The 22,252-nt window shown below is 37.7% G+C and overlaps 1 protein-coding gene across 1 annotated transcript; it reads right to left on the reverse strand.

Annotated features, from left to right (window-relative positions):
* Nucleotides 1-5,426: 5,426 nt before the first annotated feature.
* On the reverse strand, nucleotides 5,427-21,546 carry LOC105441492 (serine/threonine-protein phosphatase 6 regulatory ankyrin repeat subunit B-like). The gene is made up of 10 exons (XM_030997336.1): nucleotides 21,424-21,546; nucleotides 21,017-21,194; nucleotides 19,726-19,802; nucleotides 17,994-18,164; nucleotides 15,886-16,107; nucleotides 15,483-15,576; nucleotides 11,134-11,380; nucleotides 10,288-10,489; nucleotides 7,807-7,889; nucleotides 5,427-5,628 (listed from the first exon to the last, which is right to left on the reverse strand). The coding sequence occupies exons 1-10, from the start codon at nucleotides 21,544-21,546 to the stop codon at nucleotides 5,427-5,429; spliced, it is 1,599 nt and encodes a 532-aa protein (XP_030853196.1).
* Nucleotides 21,547-22,252: the final 706 nt, after the last annotated feature.

The raw sequence follows: 22,252 nt of genomic DNA on the forward strand, positions 1-22,252 counted from the left end.
ATCAAAGAGAAAACTCACTCTAAAAGGTGTACGATTTGCTTACCTCTGCAACTGTGGCACTACTCGTATCGTCATCTCCTTCCAAATTGGTTAATAACTATGAGAATAACAATACAAGCATGAATTTAAAGGTATTAGAATCTCTGCCACGGCACTAACGTCTTTTGGCAAGAAATTAATCTACATTTGCCAAACTTGACCCAGGTAAAGTAAATGTGTACCCGGCAGCAATAAATTCCTTTAAATGCTCAAGTGCCATAATGGCAGCCATGCTAAAGCCGAGGTTATAATTGTGGAGCGCCAGGAGTTCAGTTTTACAGACGTGAGAGCTATACAATTACAAGAACCCATTTCATCATTATGACTATTATTGTTATTATTATAATCAAAGAGAAAATTCACCCTAAAATGTGTACGATTTGCTTACCTGTGCACCTGTGGCATTACTCGTGTCGTCTGGGCGAAATGTATGTAATATAATATCTAACCCAAGCATTGACGTGGTATCAAGAGATATGCCTCGAGCTGAAATTTGAAGAGAAAGGTTGAGTTCGGCTTAAGTCCAAGAGTATATTACAATGTGAACCAAAAACTACAAGGAATGCAGTCGAAGATTGTACGAAATCACAAACCAAAGTGTGTAATGGAAAATGATGAAAAAAGGGAATATTTTTACTCATCCTTAATTCCTCCGATAATATGCGGAGAAACAGATTATAATATAATAATATTAAAGGTAATACAAAGTTTTGGTATGGGGTCATGAATTTGGTTCAAATGAACATATTGGAAGCATAATGCGATCCTACAATATTCAGTGATCGTTGTCGCGGTTGAAATCGAGTCTAAAGTTATGAAATTGTAAATAATAAACTTCTTATGTTGTATAGCTTCCTCTCAAGGTCAAGATATTAATCAAGCTATAAAACAATGTTTCTTGACTGAAATCGGCCGATTAGCTATACCCGTTTTGAAATTATATATCACAACTACATATTCTGAGATTGTCATGGTCATAGCTACCATTGTACGGCCGTACCGTCGCTATTTGAAATTTATCAACATTTTTATAATAAATTTTTCTCGAAAGCAGAAGTGTTTTAGGGGCTAAATTTTGTAGTGCTTAAATAATACATCCAAAGGGGCATCCAAATATATCAAAATTATAAGAATCACTATCCACCCAATTTTCAAAATTTCCCAAAACTTTGTATTACCTTTAAGAGAATTTGTACGCAGAATATTAAAACATCATGATATTGAAATATATCATTACATCATCAAAGTATTTACACTTAAAGGCCCACTGCACTACTTGTAGCTACTTGCGCCCTCTATATAACAAACAATGCCTAATCGGTGACCATTGGTCCCCCATCGGATCCTCTTTTTCTTATGTTATTTGAGAGCTGAGTTGATGAGATAACCACCTGTCAAGTGACCTTGCAGTGTGGTCTAATTCCTCCTTTACACTAGTACTGATGAGTTTTAAGAATTTGTACACATGACATTTCCACCATGTTCCATTTAATAGTTGGCCTTCTTTCTTCTTTTCTTTCCCCCTCCTTTCCCCCAATGTTTGTTAGGGACACAGTAATTGATTGGTAGGGGGGGGGGGGGGTCTTTAACATATTTTATCTCCTTGGCAAGACGTTAATCTACATTTGCCACTTTCCACCCAGGTGTAAATGGGTACCTTATATGCTTGAGCGCTAGTTACTTTGGCAGCTCGGCTACGACCAGGGTAATATGTGTAAAGCGCCATGAGCGTCAGAACCTGACGGATACCGGCGCTATATAAATAACCATATTATTATTATTGTTATTACATGACGGTCCATGCTGTAGTAATGTTTGTGTGTATGTGTGTGTGTGTGGGTGGGGGGCATGGATAGTCGTTTCAAATCCTTTGTACATTCTGCACAGTGTGAACACCCGAAGAGCTAATATCCCCCAAGAGCTTATATCAATATATTTTACAATGTAACGTGACTATGATGCAACATACCAATGCGACTATTTTATTTTCATGATATACACTTGTGCTACTTTATGAATACTAAACCGTACATTGGTCTAAATTATAAAATTACGCTATTATTATATTATCTATCATTACTCTTCCAGAAAGGATAATCATCCATCCAAGGTGAAAACCAGTCCTCCAGGAGCTCATAGTCGACCTTGATCTTACAATTATTCTTGGAATCAGTACCAAGCCTTGTTATGCATTTGTCCAGGACAAACTTGCCAACGCCTGAAAGGATAGGAAAGGGTCAGTTAAAATGATTGTGATGTCGGTGGTGGTGGTGATGGTGATGGTTACAATGATGATGGTAACATTAGTAATAATAAATATAATAAAAAATAATACAAATAATAATATTAATAATATTAATAGTAATAACAATAATACTTATTTATATAGCGCATGAAGTGGATTCGCCAACATGCTTTACAATGTTATGATTATCTCACCATCTTTACTTCTTTTGGAGTATCTCTACATTTAAATACCGTTCATACATACAGGGCAATGGTAATAGGAGTCACACTGGCTTTCGGCAATCCTCACAGATACCCATTTATCTCCTGGATAGAACCGTGAACCATGTAACTCACAGTTCGGTCATGAATCTACTAGACCTCGATACCGCTACTACTCCACTACTCTACAATAGATTGGGATACCTGGCATTTTCTCGATGATTTTTCTCATTGGGGTGGTTTTGGTGCCTCCTTCTTTTGTTGAGTGAGTCAGAAGTGTGCGCCAATGTTTCAGGGATAACAACTTCACAGCTACCCTCCTATTGAAATACATGTGAACAGTTAGACAAAATGATTTGAGCTAGGCCTACATCATTGGTTTCATGATTTTGAGCCATGTTCATAAAACCACTGCTCCTCCTCCTCCTACTACTACTACTACTTCTACTACTACTACTACTACTTCTACTACTACTACTTATACTACTACTCCTACTACCACTACTATTACTACTACTAATACTTCTACTACTTCTACTACTATTCTCAACTTAATACTAAATTAACCTCTGACATAACAATAACGCACGTTTCAATAAGATGTCAGCGATACGAGACAATTAGGGCTCCGTGAAACAATGCCGAGATAAAAACCTCTGACATAACAATAACGCACGTTTCAATATTAAAGATGTCAGCGATACGAGACAATTAGGGCTCCGTGAAACAATGCCGAGATAAAAACCTACTCGTGACCGTTGTTGATGGCGTGGTCGAGGCAATTCAAACCGTTGTCATCGCAGTCGAAGAACTTGATCTCGTTCTGACTATGTTTGAGAAGCAGGTCAACGTTGAACAGGTCTCCTCTTCGACACGCATACATAAGTGGAGTCACCTAGAACGATGGCAAAATTATTAATAATTTGATGATAATAATGGTAAACACAACAACACGAACAACTCAAAACAAAAACAACTAAAATAGCAATGATAATAATGTTAATAATGATATCGACGACGACGACGACGACGATGATGATGATGATGATGACGATAATAATAATTCAGGGTATACATTAACTTTGCTCTTATCTACAACGAAAGTTGGTCAAGGCCCCCCCCCCCCAATATTACCCCGAATAGAGCTAGCATTTTGACTTCAGTGCTCACAGCATCAATACATTTGCTTTTACCGGAACTCATTTAACACTTGGGTCGGGAGAGTGGCATACATGTGTTCGAACTCGAGCGGGCCTATAATGAATAATGCCTATGCTTTTGTTTCGTAAGAAATAAGGAACAAACACGATCATAGAAACTTCGAGAAATCAATACCCGATTGGATATACCACAGAAATCATGCACATATTGCGAAATAAATGTTCGCACATTCTAGTAGGTGATTCTAAGGCTGATTCTAAGGCTGATTTTTCGAAAGTCTGTGCAATCGTGTATAATTAACAAATGTGTTCTACGCACATACACATACACAAACTCATAAAGAAACGAATTATCGAAAAGACACTCACGTTAGACTTATCCTTTTCACCTGCCAATGACTTGTCGGCTTTCAAGAAAAGTTTGGTCAATTCTCTATGGCCTTCTTTGATGGCTAGGTGAAGTGGAGTTTCTCCTAACTTATTCGTGGTTGAGTCAGGGTTGGATCTGGTGAAAGAAAAAGCCTCAAATAATATAATATTGAGCCTTTTAAAATGAAAACATATTGCATGCAAGATACTTTTCCTTTTTTTTTTACCAAGCTTTAAAGACCGTCAACACTACTGGGCCAGAAGGGATTAGACCACACATCGAGGTCACTGACAGGTGGCTATCTCATTAACTTAGCTCTTAACTAACATAAGAAAAAGAGGATCATGGGGGACCAACAGGCACCGATTGGGGGAGTTTTCTATATAGAGGGAGCAAGTAGCTACAAGTAGGACAGTGGGGCTTTAACACACAAAAAAACAAAAAATCTGAAAAGCTATTGGGGGGGGGGGGGGGGGGCTAAAAGGGCACGTTAAGATATCGGCAACCGAAACTCCGATCGACTCCAAATTTGGCATGGTAATAGATGTCTATGGGGTCTACAAAATTGCACAATTTTTTTGTTGTTGTTGTTGATTATAATATGCTAATTAGAGCTATTTAATTATGCAAACAAAATATTTTTTGAATTTTTCTTCGTTTTTCTTTGTATTATTCTTTAAATATTGTATTGTTTTATGCAAATGAGAAGGAAATAAGTTTTATCCACCATGCTAAATGGGAATACTTACAGTATGGCTATAAAACTGTATTTCTTTGTTTTTTAACTTATAATGTTATTGTTTTTGTTGTATTATTTCATTTCTGACTATAATTCAACTATTTTGACGCCCAAAACAAACACCTACATTATAAAAAAAAAAAAATATCTGTTTTATCTGTTTTGGGGAAAATGATATTTCCATATGTTTTGTACACAAATCACGAAAGTGAGCGATTTTCGGGCTGACATGAATAGACAAAAGGTAACGTGACTTTATAACAGTAAGACAGATTTTTGGAAAAAATGTTTTAAAAGATGCCCAAGACTCTAAGGAAAACAGTATTGAAGTGGCACCGTAAAATATTCAAGTATTACGGAGTAATCGCGAAAATAGAGGGTGGGGGGCCGAATCAGCCCCAGTCTTTTTAGGGTTAAATAGTCAAGCCCCTATTTGTCTGAATCCGTATCCAAAATGACCGCCATTAAGTGTCATGGCAGGGATTCGAACCTCAAACCGTGTGTTACATAGACTTATCCACCTAGACCTCCACACTTCCAAGACACTTTTAGACCAAAGATACTCCCCTTTTAACTCAATATTGTCTTACTTGAGCATAGTTTTAGCCGTATCCAAATTACCGAGGATACTGGGACAGGGATTCGAACCCTATGCTCCAAAGTCCATGTACTAATCAACTAGACCACCGCACTTACAAGACACCACCTGAACAAACCTTCCCCACTTTGTGAACTCAACACCGTCCTTTTTCAGCATAGCTTCAGCAGTATCCAGATGACCTCCCTGTGCAATCAGGTGCATTACATTGTTATTTTGTTCGTCTTCGAATTGGGAAGCATCCTTGCACCAAGCGAAGAACTGTTCAAGACTCCTATACAAGAGACAAGAGATACAAGACTTTGCAGGAACATGTAAATTCATGTCAGTTGATCACAAGTAAGAATAAAGTAAAAATGAGATGTAGTGATAATTATGAAAATATGAACATATAGGTAGGCCTACATTCTAGGTGTGCTTTTAACAATTCCTCTTGACAGATTTCTGACCAAGAAGATAAAAAAAAATGCAGCCAACTTAGTCATATTATTAGCTAAAAGGGAATAAGTGATCGATTGCACACAGAAATGAAAGAAGTAAAGACACATTTCAAAAGCCTTGCCCCTTTTACCCCCACAAAATAAGTCATGTTGATGACAACCCGAATTATAGACCAATTTCTGTACTTACTGTTTTCTCAAAAATAATCGAAAAATGTGTTTTCAGTAGAATTTCCAATTTTTTATCTTCCAACAACTTATTAAATAGCACTCAATATGGATTTAGAGAGGGTCTGTCAACATCATTAGCAATTACAAAATTCACTCAAGATATTACAAATTCCATTGAAATTAAAAAAACAACAGTCGGTGTATTTTTAGATATGTCAAAAGCATTTGATACAATAGACCATAATATTTTAATGCACAAATTATATCATATTGGCATACGAGGTGTTCCCCATAAATGGATTGAAAATTATCTTAGCAATAGAAAACAATATGTTACAATTAATTCTACAGACTCAAATATGCTCAATGTTGTTTGCGGGGTTCCACAGGGTTCTATCCTCGGCCCATTATTATTTCTAATTTACATAAATGATATTCAGTGTTCATCAAATGTCCTAAGTTTTATACAGTTTGCCGACGATACAAGTATTTTTTTTACCCATAAAGATATTCCCCTTATTAATACCACGTTTAATAAAGAATTACAAAATGTATATCAGTGGTTAAAATGTAATAAGTTAATTATAAATATGTCTAAAACTAACTATATGGTTTTTAGCAATATGAATTATAATATTGATGATATAAGAATCCATATGGACAAATCCCAACTATTACATACAAATCATACCAAATTTTTAGGTGTTCATATAGATGAATCCATGTCTTGGAAATATCATTTAGGAGATGTTTGTTCTAAAATTTCTCAAGTTGTTGGTATCCTATATCGCCTGCGCAATTTATTACCCGAAAAAATTCTTCTTACTATTTACAATACCCTTTTCCTACCCCACATATCATACTGTAATATAAATTGGGGTGGCTGTCCTAAGTCATATTCTGATAGAGTCTTTAAACTACAAAAAAAAGCCATTCGCCTGATATCAAAATCCTCGTATAACTCTCATTCTGCTCCGCTATTTCATAAGCTCAATGTATTAAGCCTATCCGATATTTGTCAGCTACAAACTGGTATGTTCATGTATAAATGTAAAAATCGCTTATTCCCTCGTTATATTACTGATCTATTTCCTATAAATGCAAGTATTCACTCTTATCAAACTCGGTCTTGTAATGATTTTCATTTCCCCAAAATACGTACATCCTATGCAAAATCTACTTTATTTTTTACCGGCCCAAAACTGTGGAGTTCTTTACCAAATGAAATAAAAAACTCAGTGTCACTCCAATCTTTCAAACGCAAACTAAAAAAACACTTGATAAATTCATACCGTAATCAACTACAACGTTAGTAGAGCTTCTTAACCCGTCCTTTCTTTCTTTATATACAAATTTACTTTGCTTTTTTTTTGTTTAACGCAATTATTCAATTGTTATTTAATGTATTAAGATTATATTTAATTGATCATGATGGGTGCCAACGCACTTAAGACTATTTTCCTGTCTTCCAGTTGGCTCCCTCCGCAATAATAACATGTTCTATATCATTACACTTTAATCAATCACTTATGCTCTTTGTCAATGTTACTGTAAATGTTCACATTTTGTTTTGGTATTTGTTGTTGTTATTGTATATACATGTATATATCTGTTATATGTAATGTACATCTTTGTACTTTTATTATTGTGGAAAATAAATGATTAAAAAAAAAAAAAAAAAAAAAAAAAACCCATCGGGATGCAAACGAGGGCACTCAAAATGTGCTATCCGTAGGTCCATGGTTTAAATCACAGGAGCCTGTGGATTTTTTGCCCACCCTGAGGCCATGTTCTGAATACGATATTGGTGGTTTCAACATTTTTCTCCCCATGAATCTTACTCTGTTTTTCCCTCTTCTGCACAACGTAGTGTGATTCGCTGTATTTCGTCATCATCGATATTGTCAAATTCGTACAGGAACTCCTAAAAATGATAAGGGAGACAAAAGATCAAACGCATTTATGTACAAAGTCAAACAAATGTAACACTGTGACAAATAATGCGAGCTTCTTCAAAATTGCCATTTACAGAACATTTCATGAAACTCCATTTTCTTTGTTATTTTTGAAGTTCATTTCAGACTTTTGAATTATTCAATTCGATGTGGGGGGGGGGGGGGGGGGTTGAAGTTGACCAATTCCCCCGTAGTTTTGTCATTAAGAAATTAAGAACAGAAATTACAATTCTTAGAAATTTAACAATATATTGCGCGCAGATGAGTACGCGTTACAGCCTCTCTCACCAACAATGGCACCTCAAAGAAATTAATATGTAAGACTTCATTCATGCTTCCTCTTTAACTTTTTTAATCAGCTGATCGTGTATTTGCCTTTGTTTGTATAACGAGCCCTCATCCATGATCCAAAATTAAGGTTTTCTTCACGTTATCTATATATTTATGTTGCCATGCTGAAGTATAATATGTTTTCTTGTACGGTAAATTATTTTGACATAGAAAAAAAGAGAAAATAAATATTTGCTCTCTGGTAATTCATCTCATTTGATTTTGTAACTCCAGCGCAGCGTTTTTCAACCGGGGTGCCGCAGAAGAATGTTGGTTACATTTGGAAAACGTTTATTTTGTGAAAAACAAATATTAGAAACGGTATGTAATTACATGAGAAAATTAAATTAAATAAATAATAGAATTTCTTACTTCCTTGCTCGCTGACAATATTTTGACAGCAAGGCGCCCGAATATATATTAAATCTTTTATGTCGAGATTACTTTGTTACCACACTCATTACATTCAAAAGCATGATAAATAAGGGCAACGAGAGGCCCGAATATCCTCATATTCGTGAATCAAGATCATGACCGAATATAGCACTTTTTATTCATGTACATTCGGCGGCAAGGTGCCCGCATACAGTACTTTAAATCGTTTCTAGTGTGTTGATGACAAACTAATTTTTGTACCGGTTTGAAAATATCTTCTCCCTTTTTAAAGGTAAAGACCAGTATTGGAAACGCCCCAATTTCAAAAATTGAAATGGAAGCTCTCATTACCAATCATGTGAAAGAATATGTTTTGACTAATACATGATGACCAAAAATTTGCCGGGAAACCGCCTACTAATTCATATATTTGGTAAATTTGTTTCTCTCATGGACTGTGAGAGATATAGGGTAGTCCCATATACATCTTTCTGTGTATAGTGCTTGTAACTTTACGAAGAATGGGCCAAATTTCTTATCATTTTGATGATTCCAGAACCTTGCGGATGCTAGATGCTAGATGATCAACCTTTTCTGATCGATTCCACAACGTTTCTTTCACAATGCAATCGCATGACCATTACTGGTCTTTACCTTGAACTCCTAAATGTGCCCATACGTGTGTACATAGCACTTGACGAGTGCCAGAGTCATGCAAAATTAATAGTCTCTGAAGACTTTGCGATTTGGGAGAAACTTTTCATTTCTTAAGAGGGTACTGTGACTAACAAGGTTGAAATAACGCTGCTCCAGAGAAATGTATTTCTATGCATTTTGAGAAGCGCTGGACAATTACCTAAAACTTACATCCTTCGTGGAAATCAGTAACCGCCGCATTGGCGTTGCATAAATCATAATTAAAGGAAAATGTGTAGGAGTGAGGAAGATAACGTGCTATAGTATTTAAACGAATATGGGTTCATGCATGGGATCTTATGAGCTCGTAGCCATCTCTCAATGTGTCAGATCGTCTTTTGCGGGGGTAGTTGTCCTCGGGGGAGGGGTAGTTGTCCTAGGGTTAGTTGTCCTCGGGAGTAACTGTCCTCGGGAGGTAATTGTCCTCGGGGGGTAGTTGTACTCGGGGCGTAATTGTCCTGGGGGGGGGGGGGGGTTAATTGTCCTCGGGGGGTAGTTGTCCTTGGAGGGTAATTTTCCGGCGGGGGGTAATTATCCTCGGGGGGTAGTTCTCCGAGGGGTAATTTTCCGGGGGTGATTTTCCAGGGGGTAATTGTCTTAGAACCGCCTCAAGCACCTACAAAGTACTATTTTACCCTTAGCTTAATAGACCAGCTAAAAACCATTCGTAGAATACTAGCCCCCAGTAACAATACCTAGGAGGAGAGTGGCGAATGTAGATTAATGTCCTTCCAAACAAAAGACATAAGTGCCGCGACAGGACTTGAACCTCAAACTGTGTGATCTAAACTGTCTACACGGCATCGTTTCACCGTCCGAGCACAAGTTCTGCGACATCCCATTAAAACAGAGAATTCTTATACACGCGCTCCTATGGGATGTCGGAGAACTTGTACCTAAAACAGTTTCATGAAACGATACCCTGTTCCTATTTAAGCAACATTTTGAAGGAAAATAGACACAAACCTTAAGGACTTTGGAAAGGTTCTTCTCGACCGAGATCCACTCTAGGAGTTCCAGTATAGTGGGTGGATCCTTCACGTGCCTCAGGAGAACAACCAGACAATCACTCGACCCTCTCAAGGCTGTGAATTTGAGCAGTCCGAGTGAGGGGCTTCCATCTACATGTACGTCTACATCATGATCACCTAGAAGTTCTCTAGCATGACTAAATAAAAAACACGAATATTTTTCTTTTGACTCATCCAATTCGAAATTAATTCAGAAAAAATGCTAAAAGCAGCTAACCCAACCAAGAATGACGATGATTCATCTTTTCACTTCATTCAATTTTGTTCATTTATTCAGTTCTGATTAGAAATAAAATGATTTTGTTGCATAGACTTACAAAAACTATCCAACAGGAAATTTCAATACCATATTTCTATATCCCATATCAAATCAGGAAATAGTGTTTGCACGTTTCTGTGGGTGATGGATAAAGCTACTTAAGTTTCCTGTGAACAATTTTGTTGAAAGTCATATTATATAGTACATACTATTTATTCAGTTTACTGACATTAAAAGCATAATGCGAAACTGTTTTTCAGGTGGAGCTCCAAGATAAGCAAATGCTTCACGCCTTGTAAAGTCTTTTAATCACCATCTGGTGATACAGAACAAAAAGGAAAGAGGGAGAAATGGACAGATGACGGAAAGAGGTAGATAGAGGGATGGAAAGAGATTGGAAAAGGACAGAAAAAAGAGAACCTCCAGACCATGAACCTTTGTAGTTAATGACCTTCAGAATTAAACAAATATATGGAATCAATGAACCTTCGAATAACTGTCATGTAACCCCTTCAAAGTTACCTTTTCATCACGGAGCAGATCTTTTCCACCAGCTTTGGATAGTTCTCACTGCATGCATAGTGAAGAGGCGTCAATCCCTTATTAGTCTTTTCGTACAGGAGTTTGGGGCATAGTTTGAGGATCATTATCGCCAAGTCCAGGTGTCCTTTCATACATACTGTATGCATCACATTGGCATCGTGCCTGGCCCTGAAGCCTAGAAGATAGTCATGGTCTTCTAGTCCATCTACTTCATCGTCAGGAGCCACTAGAAGTAATCAAAAACATACCAAAGGTGACCCGATGTTCGCTCCAGGCTTTCTTTCGTCATTATGGTTTAAGTTGGGGTTAGGGTTAGAGATAGGAATAGAGTTATGTCCAGGTTGAAGTTAGGAATTCGGTAGGTAATTGTCGAGGAGCAATTGTTGCTGAATCGGGGGGGGGGGGGGGGGGGGGGGGGGTCCTACACTCTAAGAAAAAAGGGTGCAAAAAAGGGTGCAAAATAAGAGTGTGCACCCTTTACATAAAAATGAACCCTATTGAAGGAAAAGGGGTTAAAAAAAGGGTGCAATATAAGATTTTGCACCCTTCCCACAAAAATGAACCATATCGACCAAAAAAGGGTGCAAAATAAAAATGTGCATATTGAATGCATATTCATGATTACCTTCCACGTGTTCACATAAAAATACATTTATCGTGATTTGTTAGGCAAATTATGACAATGCACATCAATTTTGTTATTTGTATTTTCCTTCGGCAATCATTAACCAATAGATTATTTTGTCTGATCATGTTACAATTACATTCACGGTTTAGCAATAGATATATTGATTATATGATTACTAACCAAGAAACATCATGCATGTTTAATATGTATTTGTGTACGAGCAAATTTCACAAGTATTCCTCGATGATGGGTGCAGGATTGAACCCCTAAAGGCGCTGCTATTGCATCAATTTGCACCCCTACTGGAGCAGGATTGAACCATTAAGGGTACTAACATGTCTCATAAAAGGTGCAACCTGGCACCCTCTTAAAGGGTGCAGGATTGAACCCATAAAGATGCTGCCAGTGTTGCATCGGTTTGCACTCCTAAAGGTGCATACTTGCACATTTTTTCTTAGTGTGTAAAGAAGAGCATTACTTTCTGGAAATATCTTCATCCTGATTTATTTCACCCTTCTTCTATTCATCAATTTAAATATAACCTCAAAGTTACATTTGTTGAATGCATACAATAATAATGAAGATTAGACACATTATGTATAATGTTCCTTTTCCTTATAACGTGTACCGTTTTTATCAATTCATTTGCAATTTAAGGCATTCTTTTGCTTCTGTGACATAAGTGAATTTTATCAGGAAAGGAATGAATAATTCGTGACTTCTAGAGTTCGGTTACATAAACGTCCAGGTGGTGCAAACATGTGGTGGAAATAGGTGCACACTCTGCTACTTATTGGCTCGTTACTCCTCTTCGTTTTAGTGTATTTACTTTTTTTTCTGTAGTTTATTTTATTGCACCCGTAAAAAAACTATTTGTCAAATTACTGCCATCTTACTTTTAATATGTACGTCTCTCTAAAGTAAACATTTTCTGCCCCTGTCATTTTTTCAAGTCTCCTAGGAACCTATTCCGTACAAGCTCTGCTTTTCTATAGGTTCCTGTACACTTCACAGTTTGTTATGTTCTTGTCTGGGTTTAAAGGGATCCGGTAACTTTGTCTTATGGCCCGGTCCCACTGGCCGATGGACACAAAACGTATGCATAAAGGACACAGCGGACGAGCAAAATTTCGAGGGTGGCTTCATCCGTTTTCATCCGCTCCAGAAATGGACAAACTTTGCGAAAATTTGCGAAAACAAAACGGAAAATAACGGACGTGGGTAGTAAGTAGCGGGGATGTTAAACGGATGTTCATCTGAAGCCTAGCGGATGAAAGCGGATGGAAGTGGATGACAGCTTTGAATACTTTATATACGAGATGCATACGCTTACATCCTTTCTATTTCCGTGCTACTAACGATGTATAGACGTTCCATGTACCTTATCTTTCCTCCCTCTTTCCGTTTTCAGCTGCAGCGGATGTGAGTTGCGAGGATGCCCAGAGGATGCAGAGAGGATACAGCGGACGTAATAACGGACATAGAACGTTTGTTGCTCGTATTTGTCGCGGATTTACATCGTACACGGCGAAAGTTCATCCGTTCTAAAAGTTTTGTGCAGCTCAAAACTTCTTGCGCGGATGAAATCACAGTGGACGGATGCTCGATGGATAGAGCGTATGAAACACGTATGCAATGAGTACACAACGGATGCATAGCTTTTTTCCAACGGATGGCAAGATTTGTTTACGTTTTACATCCTCTTTGCATCCGTAAGTGCAGTGGGACCGGGCCTTAAGATCCTTTAGAAATAATCCTTGATTTAGCTCATGCTGCAATGATAATTATAAAACTTTAGGTCAGTCAGGAACTCCATGACTTTTACAAGCCGATCGCCTGTCTGATTATCAAGATATTAATGATCTTGAATCTTGGATTGGAATTACACATTTTGAAAACCATTCGCGGAACGGTTTTCATAACACTACAGTCTATTGGGGGAAAACGAGTATGGTAAAACCGGTCACTCAAAGATTTTTACTTTTTTGATGCACTTCTTGATCATTTTGAAGCGCGATTTTTGTTAGGGCTTCAATATTACACCATATCACAGACACTGGTAACATGTAGGACCGTGTATCTCAGATTTTAAATTGTTAAACGATCCCTTTAATAGTTGTCGAACAAATTGGATGATATGTAATTTTGTAGTCTGATTAATTTGTCGATTACTATAAACATTTTTATGAAACAATATGTCTTTTACGTATATTTTGTTATCCATATTTTTTGTTTTAAATGATATTTTATTTCCTTCCTCATAATTTCACATAACAAAAAATTCACATAACAAGAAATTATCAAGATAAGCAATATAAAACAAGATTTTTGATACAAGACATTTCATAAGTTACATCAATCAATGAACATAGAGGAAAAAAAAAGGGAAAAAAAAAAGTCTTGCATGTAACAGTGTATAATCAAAATAACAGTAGAGGAAGGTTTAAAGTTACATATTACCATCCTATCACAACACTCTCACACCCCCCCCCCCCTCTAGCCCACCCACACCACACCCACTTTCACACACATAAACACACATACAAACACAAACACACACTGCATGCAACATGTTCCCTCAACTCACACCACACAAACTCTTCACCCCCCTCCCCTAGCCCACCCATCTCCTACCCCCTTCACGCCGACACACACACTGCATGCAACCTGTTCCGGTTTGTCCACCTGTACACGAAAGAGAATTAATAATACTACTAATAATAATAATACCCACATCCATTAAAGTAAAAATGCATCGATTTGTTCCCATTTCTGTAAGTGCATCCCCAGTTTCCCCTTTTTGAAGGCTATTTTGTATTCCTCGTCTCTGTAATTTTTAAGCATATGTACTGTTTTCTGTACAGATGGCAAAGTTCCTTCTTTTCTAGAAATAAAAATGATGTGGCTCCGTTTGGCTCCGTTTAGTCTCATTTCACAACGCCCCCTATCGTCAGAGCATGATCAGAGTCAGCAGCCTAACATGTTAGCCTATGGACGTTTTTTTTTTTAAATCGTTAAAAATTCATTTTTGTTTAAACGAAAAGCACATCCACCCCGACGTACGTTATCACTAGCTCTTTCATTGGAGCCCTCATGTCTCATTGACTTTTGAAAGTTCACCCACCGTAATTTTTCAAAATAGGTTGCAAGCTCGTCATTGCCTATAATACACATGTGAAACAAGTCTAACTTTGGACTCAGTTTACCAAGCGATTTGAAGATTATAGGTCGAGCACACGAAACATAAAAAGCATGAATTATCATAGATCACTTCTGCCTATTTCATTATGTCCATTTCATCCAACCCCCCACCGTAATTTTTCCATTTAGTAAAAAGCAAATATTTTGCCGAGTTTAGCAAAAACATGAATATTCATGAACGGTCAGACAATACAGCCTTTCAGTACGTAACGTATAGTGAATGGGAATGGGCGATGATCCGTGTAGAAGGTAGAGGTCAGTGGTTTGTGCTGGCAATGTTCACGCGAGCGAAAATGAGACAATCGGAGCAATATGTGTATTTTATCTGCATGTGAAATGTGAAACTAATAAACTCAAACTCAAACTCAAACTCATATTGCTAAGACTACACTGGTTGAACAAGGGTATGATATTAATAAATGACTGTTATAGAATATTGATACCAATCATTAATTTTTGTATTAATGTGTTTGAATATGTGATTGGAAGTTATACTTACAAAAAGGCAAGCAGTATTTGATAAGGGGCTCGTTTCCTATCTTGATGGCATGATGGAGTGCTGTTTTTCCGTACACGTTCTTCACCGACAGGATCTGCGTGTAAGGAAAAAGTATACAATAATAATAATAATATCACTACTACTACTACTAATAATAACAATATTAAGAAGAAAAAGAAGAAGTGGAAATAGATGACGTCGAAGCCATTTCTCTTGCACGTTGTTAGGTAGCTAAAGGTATACTTGATATACATTTTTGTAAAAATGATGAAGAGAAGGGTGGTGTACTTTTATCATCTTATTTTTTGGTATGTCACGTGTAGTGTCTAGGTTAAGGACCCCTTTCTTTCAAAATCGTAGATCCACCCCTAATCACAGGGATTGTGCGAATAAGTCCCCTTACATCACGCATGTCGCACCCCTTTTTCTCGCATGTTGTAAGGAACCGTAGGGCAAACTTCACATTTTTTTCGGTGAGGATGATGAAGAGCGGGGTGTTCTTGGACCCATCTTCTGTGAGAGGATTGGCTCCGTGGTCGACGAGAAGTAGAGCCGTTTCAAAATGATTATTATGGCATGCAATGTTGAGAAGCGTTGAGTTAACTCCGCCGACCTTAACAGGTTCCTGTGAAATTAACCAGTGGTGAAATGAACAAATGGTGGTTATGGTAATAATTAATAATCATTGTATTAATAATGATGATGATCATGATAATAATAATAATGACAATAATAATAATAAAAAACATATTATTAATAATTATGATAATAGTCAATATGATTATACTACTCCTACTATTACTAATAATAATGATAATTCTATACAGCGCATATCAAATATTTATCAATGCCTCTGAGCGCTTCTCAAGAGCTTTGAATTATATTAACCTAATAAAGGCGCTGAAGCTTCAAGTAATAATGTCTTATCAATACTCATTTACTTAAAGGGGCATGTTCCCGCCAGTGTAGTTATCGCTGCTCTAGTCATCGCCATCTTGGTTCCGAAGGTCGACTTCTAATTTGCATACAGCTGTCAATCAAAGTACGCGCGTCCTGGCCTGCCTTCGCCAAGACAGCTGATTGCTGCCGATCGCGACGTCACGAAAGTGGGCGGAAACAGCAGCCGAATCTTAGAGCCGAAATGCGATTGGTATTACTTCGGCACATGTATGCGATATAATCGGCATTGTCCGGGCATTCGGAACATGCCATCTGCGTAAGAGCCGTATTCTGTTGATGTCAATAGGCAGCTAGCACCGTCCGCCAGCGGGTACGTATTTTGAACGCCCTCTGGAATACGGGGAACATGCCCCTTTAAGACCAGTTCTGGTCATGCGATTGCATTGTGAAAGAAACGTTGTGGAAAGGTTGATCATCTAGCATATAAGTATTGGTGTGTACTGCAAGGTTCTGGAATCATCAAAATGATAAGAAAATCAAAATGATAAGAAAATTGAACCAGGTCTTCGTAAGGTTACAAGCACTGTACACAGAAATATGTATATGGGACTACGCACACGTGCGCGACACGTGCGTTTATCTCTCACATAACAATAGATAAACTAATTTACCAAATATATCAATTATTAGGCGGTTTCCCGGCAAAATTTGTATCATCATGTATTAGTTAAAACATATTCCTTCACATGATTGGTAATATGAGCTTCCATTTCATTTTTTTTTAGATTGGGGTGTTTTCAATACTGGTCTTTACCTTTAAGTAAATGTAGATTAGTTTCTGGTCAAAGACCGTTAGTGCTGTATGGCAGGGATTCGAACCCCGTACTTTTTGGTTCACCGGCTGGTGGCTTATTTACTAGACCGCAACGCCTCGTCTTAACTACTACAGCACAGCACCTCTATTATTACTAGCGTGCAGACACCTACATCTACAGACCATTTCAAGAATCTTCTGCACCCCCATAACATTTGCTAGAGATCGTGGATTGTACTGCTCGACTCGTCTCTATGAATTATATACATGTGAATATTTCAATGCGTAAGAAAAGGTGAGTGCATAATGTTTCGTCTTGTCGGGAAGGAATTGATCAGTTTATCACCATGGAAAAATTTCTGAAAGGAAGTACACAACATTAGGTATACCTCAAGAGAATATTTCAAACCCTTCCCTTCAAAATTAAAGCCGCACCGTCCTACTTGTAGCTACTTGCTCCCTTTATATAGAAAACTTCCCAATCGGTGCCTGTTGGCCCCCCATGATCCTCTATTTCTTATGTTATTTGAGAGCTGAGTTGATGAGATAGCCACCTGTCAGTGACCTCGCTGTGTGGTCTAATCCCTCCTAGCCACACTAGTGTTGATAAGCTTTAATTTGAATTTATTGCGCGTAGATAATTTTACCTCACATTCCATGCCATTGATAAACACGACAATAAAAACAAAACTAAAACTAAAAATCAAGAACAAACAAAACAAAACAAATAAGAAAGAAAAAAATGAAACAAAACCGCCGAAATTAGGCTTAGGTGACATATCAATCTTGATACATACGTCAACTTTAATATCTGAAAGCGACAGGAGAGCTTGGATCACCATCTTTTGTCCTCTCGATTCAGAATGATTACAAGCCAACTGGAGAGGTGTTTGGCCTAAATCGTCCTTTTCATTAACAAGAACACCTTTCGATGCCAAGAGCTCGATCATTTTGACTTTGTCCTGTGCCTGTTAATGAGAGAACGAAATTTAAATTTCCGTCAATTTCTTTTTTGAAGGTTGGGAGGGGCGGGTAAAACCATTGACAAATACTTCCAATAGTTCGCTCAGTTTACTTTTCAATTTTTTTTCCCTCCAATATTGGGAGCTAGGGGCGAATACCCCTCGGTAAGCAATTGACAAGTAACTCTTTCGATTGATTTGTTCAAAGGCTATTGCATTCCCCAATCAAATATAATTTGTAGTGTGACTTTATGCAACTTTGATGTTCGTGTAACTTTGATTGTTTCTTTTTTATCATCGTTTTGCGTTTAAAAATGATTTTTGTATTACTGAATCAGTTATTGTTATTGTTGTTGTGTTTTTGTCTCATAAAATAGTAATTCATAATAATTACTTTTTCAGGGCGGCCTACGCCTTACAAGCTCTGCTTTTTAGTCGGCCCTCCTTCCCTTTCAATTTTATGTTTATTTGTGTAATGTATTGTATTGTGCAAATTGATCTATATGTACATTAATACATTAATATGTGAATATGAAAACATGTATCATCATTGTAAAAATGAACAATTGAATGATGAAAAATAAATGAATCGAATTGAATTGAATTGAAGATTGTGTGAGGGATCCGGGGGAAACCATTTATAGTGGCCCCTTCGATGCCAAGAGCTTGATCCTGTGCCTGAGAATTAAAATACATTTTACACTTCAAGTTTTTTTCCGGGAATGGAGGGATGAATCCCAATGTTTCAGGGTTGTAGGGGGCAAACACTTCACATTTCACATTTCCCCCAAGATGTGAGGGGGTGAATCCCAAGGGAAACCGTTAAAAAAGTGTCTTAGATGCTAAAAGTTCGATCAGTTTGACTTCACCTGCGCCTGTCATCATGGTTCTTGGAAATAAGACATTTCACGTCTGACATACTGTCCTATCTCGTTATATACTAGAGCTTGGATATAACCAAATATCAATAAAAATGACACTTTTTTGTTTAGGCTTTGGCTCAAATCTTCGGGTGACATAATTATGAGCCAGTAAATGATCAAATACCAGATATCAAAAGGAGCTCTGAACCAGCGCAGCTGAACATATTTTGTATAAAAGCTGCGCTATATAATTTTTTTATTATCATTATTAGTAGTAGTAGTATTACTTGCCCTTAAACCCCGGCCCCCCCACTCAATGTTATTTAGGGTACGCATATGCTCGTTCCCTCTTTTTGAAAGCACCCCCTATCTGAGGATTGCCAATATTTCCGAACCCCCCTTTCGCGGGCACTTCGCGGGCTTTTCCTGCCTTGGAGACCCCCCTAAATCAGGAAAAATGCTGAATGTACCCCCCTAAATTCGGAATAATTTCTCAGGAGTCCAAAGAGATGAGAAAAAAAAAAAAAAACCCTTTTTAAAGAAATCTCCGGGTGAAAAGTCAAATACACCCCTTTTTTTTACAATTCTCGGGCCGGACTTTGTCGCACGAAAAGTACCCCTTTACCGGACATTTTGGCAACACGCATGCGGTCATTCCGACCTCTGAGTGTGGAGGGGGGGGGGGGGGCGGGCCTTAAACTCACCTGGGTTTCACTACTTGCCTCGTCCCTGACTACAAGATGTATTGGCCTTCTACCGCCTGCTCCCTTCACATCAACATCTATCATAAAAGATAAAGTGGAATACTGGGGAGCGTCTTATGAACACTTGCTATTAATCGTAACTTATTTACGATTGACATCAATCGCAACTATGTACATAATACAGGGCCTAGGTCATGATATTACAATGTGAAAGAAACTATCTGGAAGCAATCGGACAATTGCGAAAGATTTCCTTTACTGAGGGCGTATAATGATGTTAATGTATAATGTAAGGTTTGAGAAAGAAATTGACAACATCTTGCAGAAAATCATCATGCACTGCACACAGAGATGGATATATACAGGACTATTAAAGGGACTTAGTAACATTTTTCAGAAGAGAGTAAATGGTGCTAAGGAAGTGACTTCAATGCTAGATGTACAATTAAAGATAATCTGAAAGTTTGAGTGAAAACTGACCATTATTAACGATACAAATTAGGGAAAACTGATCTGATCGATTCCTTAATTCTGCCAACTATATTATTACAATTTAATTACATTTTAGGTGAATGTAAATCGCCACAAAGCAATGAATTGGCTGTATATACCATTCCAGACATTTAAGTGTTGAAATATTTTGTATAACCTATTTTTATGTCTTATTTTCAAGGAAAAACGGTTAGGAAAGTTAAAAAAAGGTTGGGAGAAGTTATTCTTAATGACTGTTAGAGGGTATTGCACAGTGACACCTTCAAAGAAAACCATAAATATCTCAAATGGTGTGAGAACTTTGTTCAGGATTTTTTTCCTGTTAGAAGCTAAGTACAGAAGAAGGAATATAAAAAATAACATTTCATACAAAAAGTTAGCTTTTTTTTTCTCCAACCTTCAACAATGTTACCGAGTCACTTTAACATGGTTTGGGTCCAATCTTGTGATGTATTCCTTTTCATACTTGTAGGATTCTTTGGAATGTTGAACCCTAATCCATTTTCAAAATTATGAACCACCTGGCATTGCAAATAATGTTTCGGAATTTCGGGACGAACCTTTCGAAAAACGAGAACCACGCTCTTCCCCCACCGCAATTTATCAAGTGAAAACTTTTACCATCGGAGTGACCATACTTATCTCCGCAATGTTCTATGATCTTTGGTATTGACAAACGAACCTTCGGAAAAGACAAGAGCCTCTTTCCCGCTTCCCCAAAGAATGTAAATTATGTACATGTGTATATATCTATATCTATATATCATGAGACGTTTGCGATGGAAGTGAGGCTACTTACCTCCACCTTGTTCTATGATAAGTTCAAGCCATGGAACCAGGCCCTTGATACATGCATAGTGGATGGCACTGTTGCCTCTGCTATCTTTGGCATTGAGCTCCTCAGTGACGCCAACTGGTGTCAGATCACTGAGACGGTTCCTTGCGTTATCTACGTCAGGACGTCTAGACCTCACCAACTGCAAAAGGAGATGTACAATGAAATTTGATGACATACATGTAGGACTGCTGGAATTTTGTATCTCAGGAATGTTGTGTCTCTTCTTTACAAAATGTTGAATTCGCCCCTCTGGATTTAATTACGGAATATGTCATTGTATCGATCGCCCATTTCAACAGGGGATGCGCTGGACTATTGAAATTGCCTTACGTCAATTCTGTTGAAGTCTTTCCGAACGTGCTTGTTACCTTTAGCAATGAGCCAGGTTCAGATGGTGCAGGTGTGTCTCCCTCGGTACGGAGGCTATCGTCCGAGTAGCGGGATGTCCGTCCCTTGCTGGACTCATCAGAGCTTGGATCATCGTCATCCATGCTTCAAACTGCAAGAGGAGGGGGGGGGGGGGGGGGGGGTAGAGAGAGAGAGAGAGAGGGGGAGGGGGAGGGGAGGGAGAGAGAGAGAGAGAGAATGAAATCACAACATTAGTAGATCGAACACCTAACCCTGAACCTTGCATAACCCTTATCCAATGATCCCGGAGCGAGTGCCGCTGAAGCCTCAGTAGGTCTATGGTCGGACCACTGATTTAGGAAGGGGTGGGGGTTAGAGGGAACAGGTAGTGTTCTGATATTTGATTTGTTTCCTAATAAAGTTTGAAAGATAACCCTCCAAAACTATATATGAATGGAAATTGTTATATACCAGGAAAGGTAATGGTCACACAAATTTGATGCTATAAATAACTAATTAGCATAAATTATGCAAATTTGCCACTTCTTTTTACATCTCAGGTTCCACCGAATCCCGGCAATTTATACCTTTCACACCAGAAAGTAGATCTTTGGCACATATATTCTCTATACATATATCTGTATATATTTCATATATTTCACATTGTTATTTGAAAAGAGATTAATTTGTACCTCCCGCTAAATAAAAACGAAATCAAAATTTCTTTTTATCTCTGATTGTGTCCCTAACTTGTCGTCTCAACAATTAGTAATAAGTATTCCTGTGATTTAAACATGAGAATGAGAACATGAGAATGAAAATGAGAACATAAAGATAAGATGAGAATTA

The sequence above is a fragment of the Strongylocentrotus purpuratus genome, unplaced genomic scaffold (assembly GCF_000002235.5).
Source record: "Strongylocentrotus purpuratus isolate Spur 01 unplaced genomic scaffold, Spur_5.0 spur5_scaffold_4, whole genome shotgun sequence".
In the NCBI taxonomy this organism is placed as follows: domain Eukaryota; kingdom Metazoa; phylum Echinodermata; class Echinoidea; order Camarodonta; family Strongylocentrotidae; genus Strongylocentrotus; species Strongylocentrotus purpuratus.

What these genes read in the sequence shown, in the direction of transcription:
- LOC105441492 (XM_030997336.1), bottom strand. Translation starts at nt 21,546, where the DNA reads ATGGATGACGATGATCCAAGCTCTGATGAGTCCAGCAAGGGACGGACA. An exon ending in ACCTTTCCAAAGTCCTTAAG is followed by an intron (nt 7,890 to 10,287) that starts GTTTGTGTCTAT and finishes TATCATTTTTAG; the next exon opens with GAGTTCCTGTACGAATTTGA. An exon ending in GCAGAAGAGGGAAAAACAGA is followed by an intron (nt 5,629 to 7,806) that starts GTAAGATTCATG and finishes TCTCTTGTATAG; the next exon opens with GAGTCTTGAACAGTTCTTCG.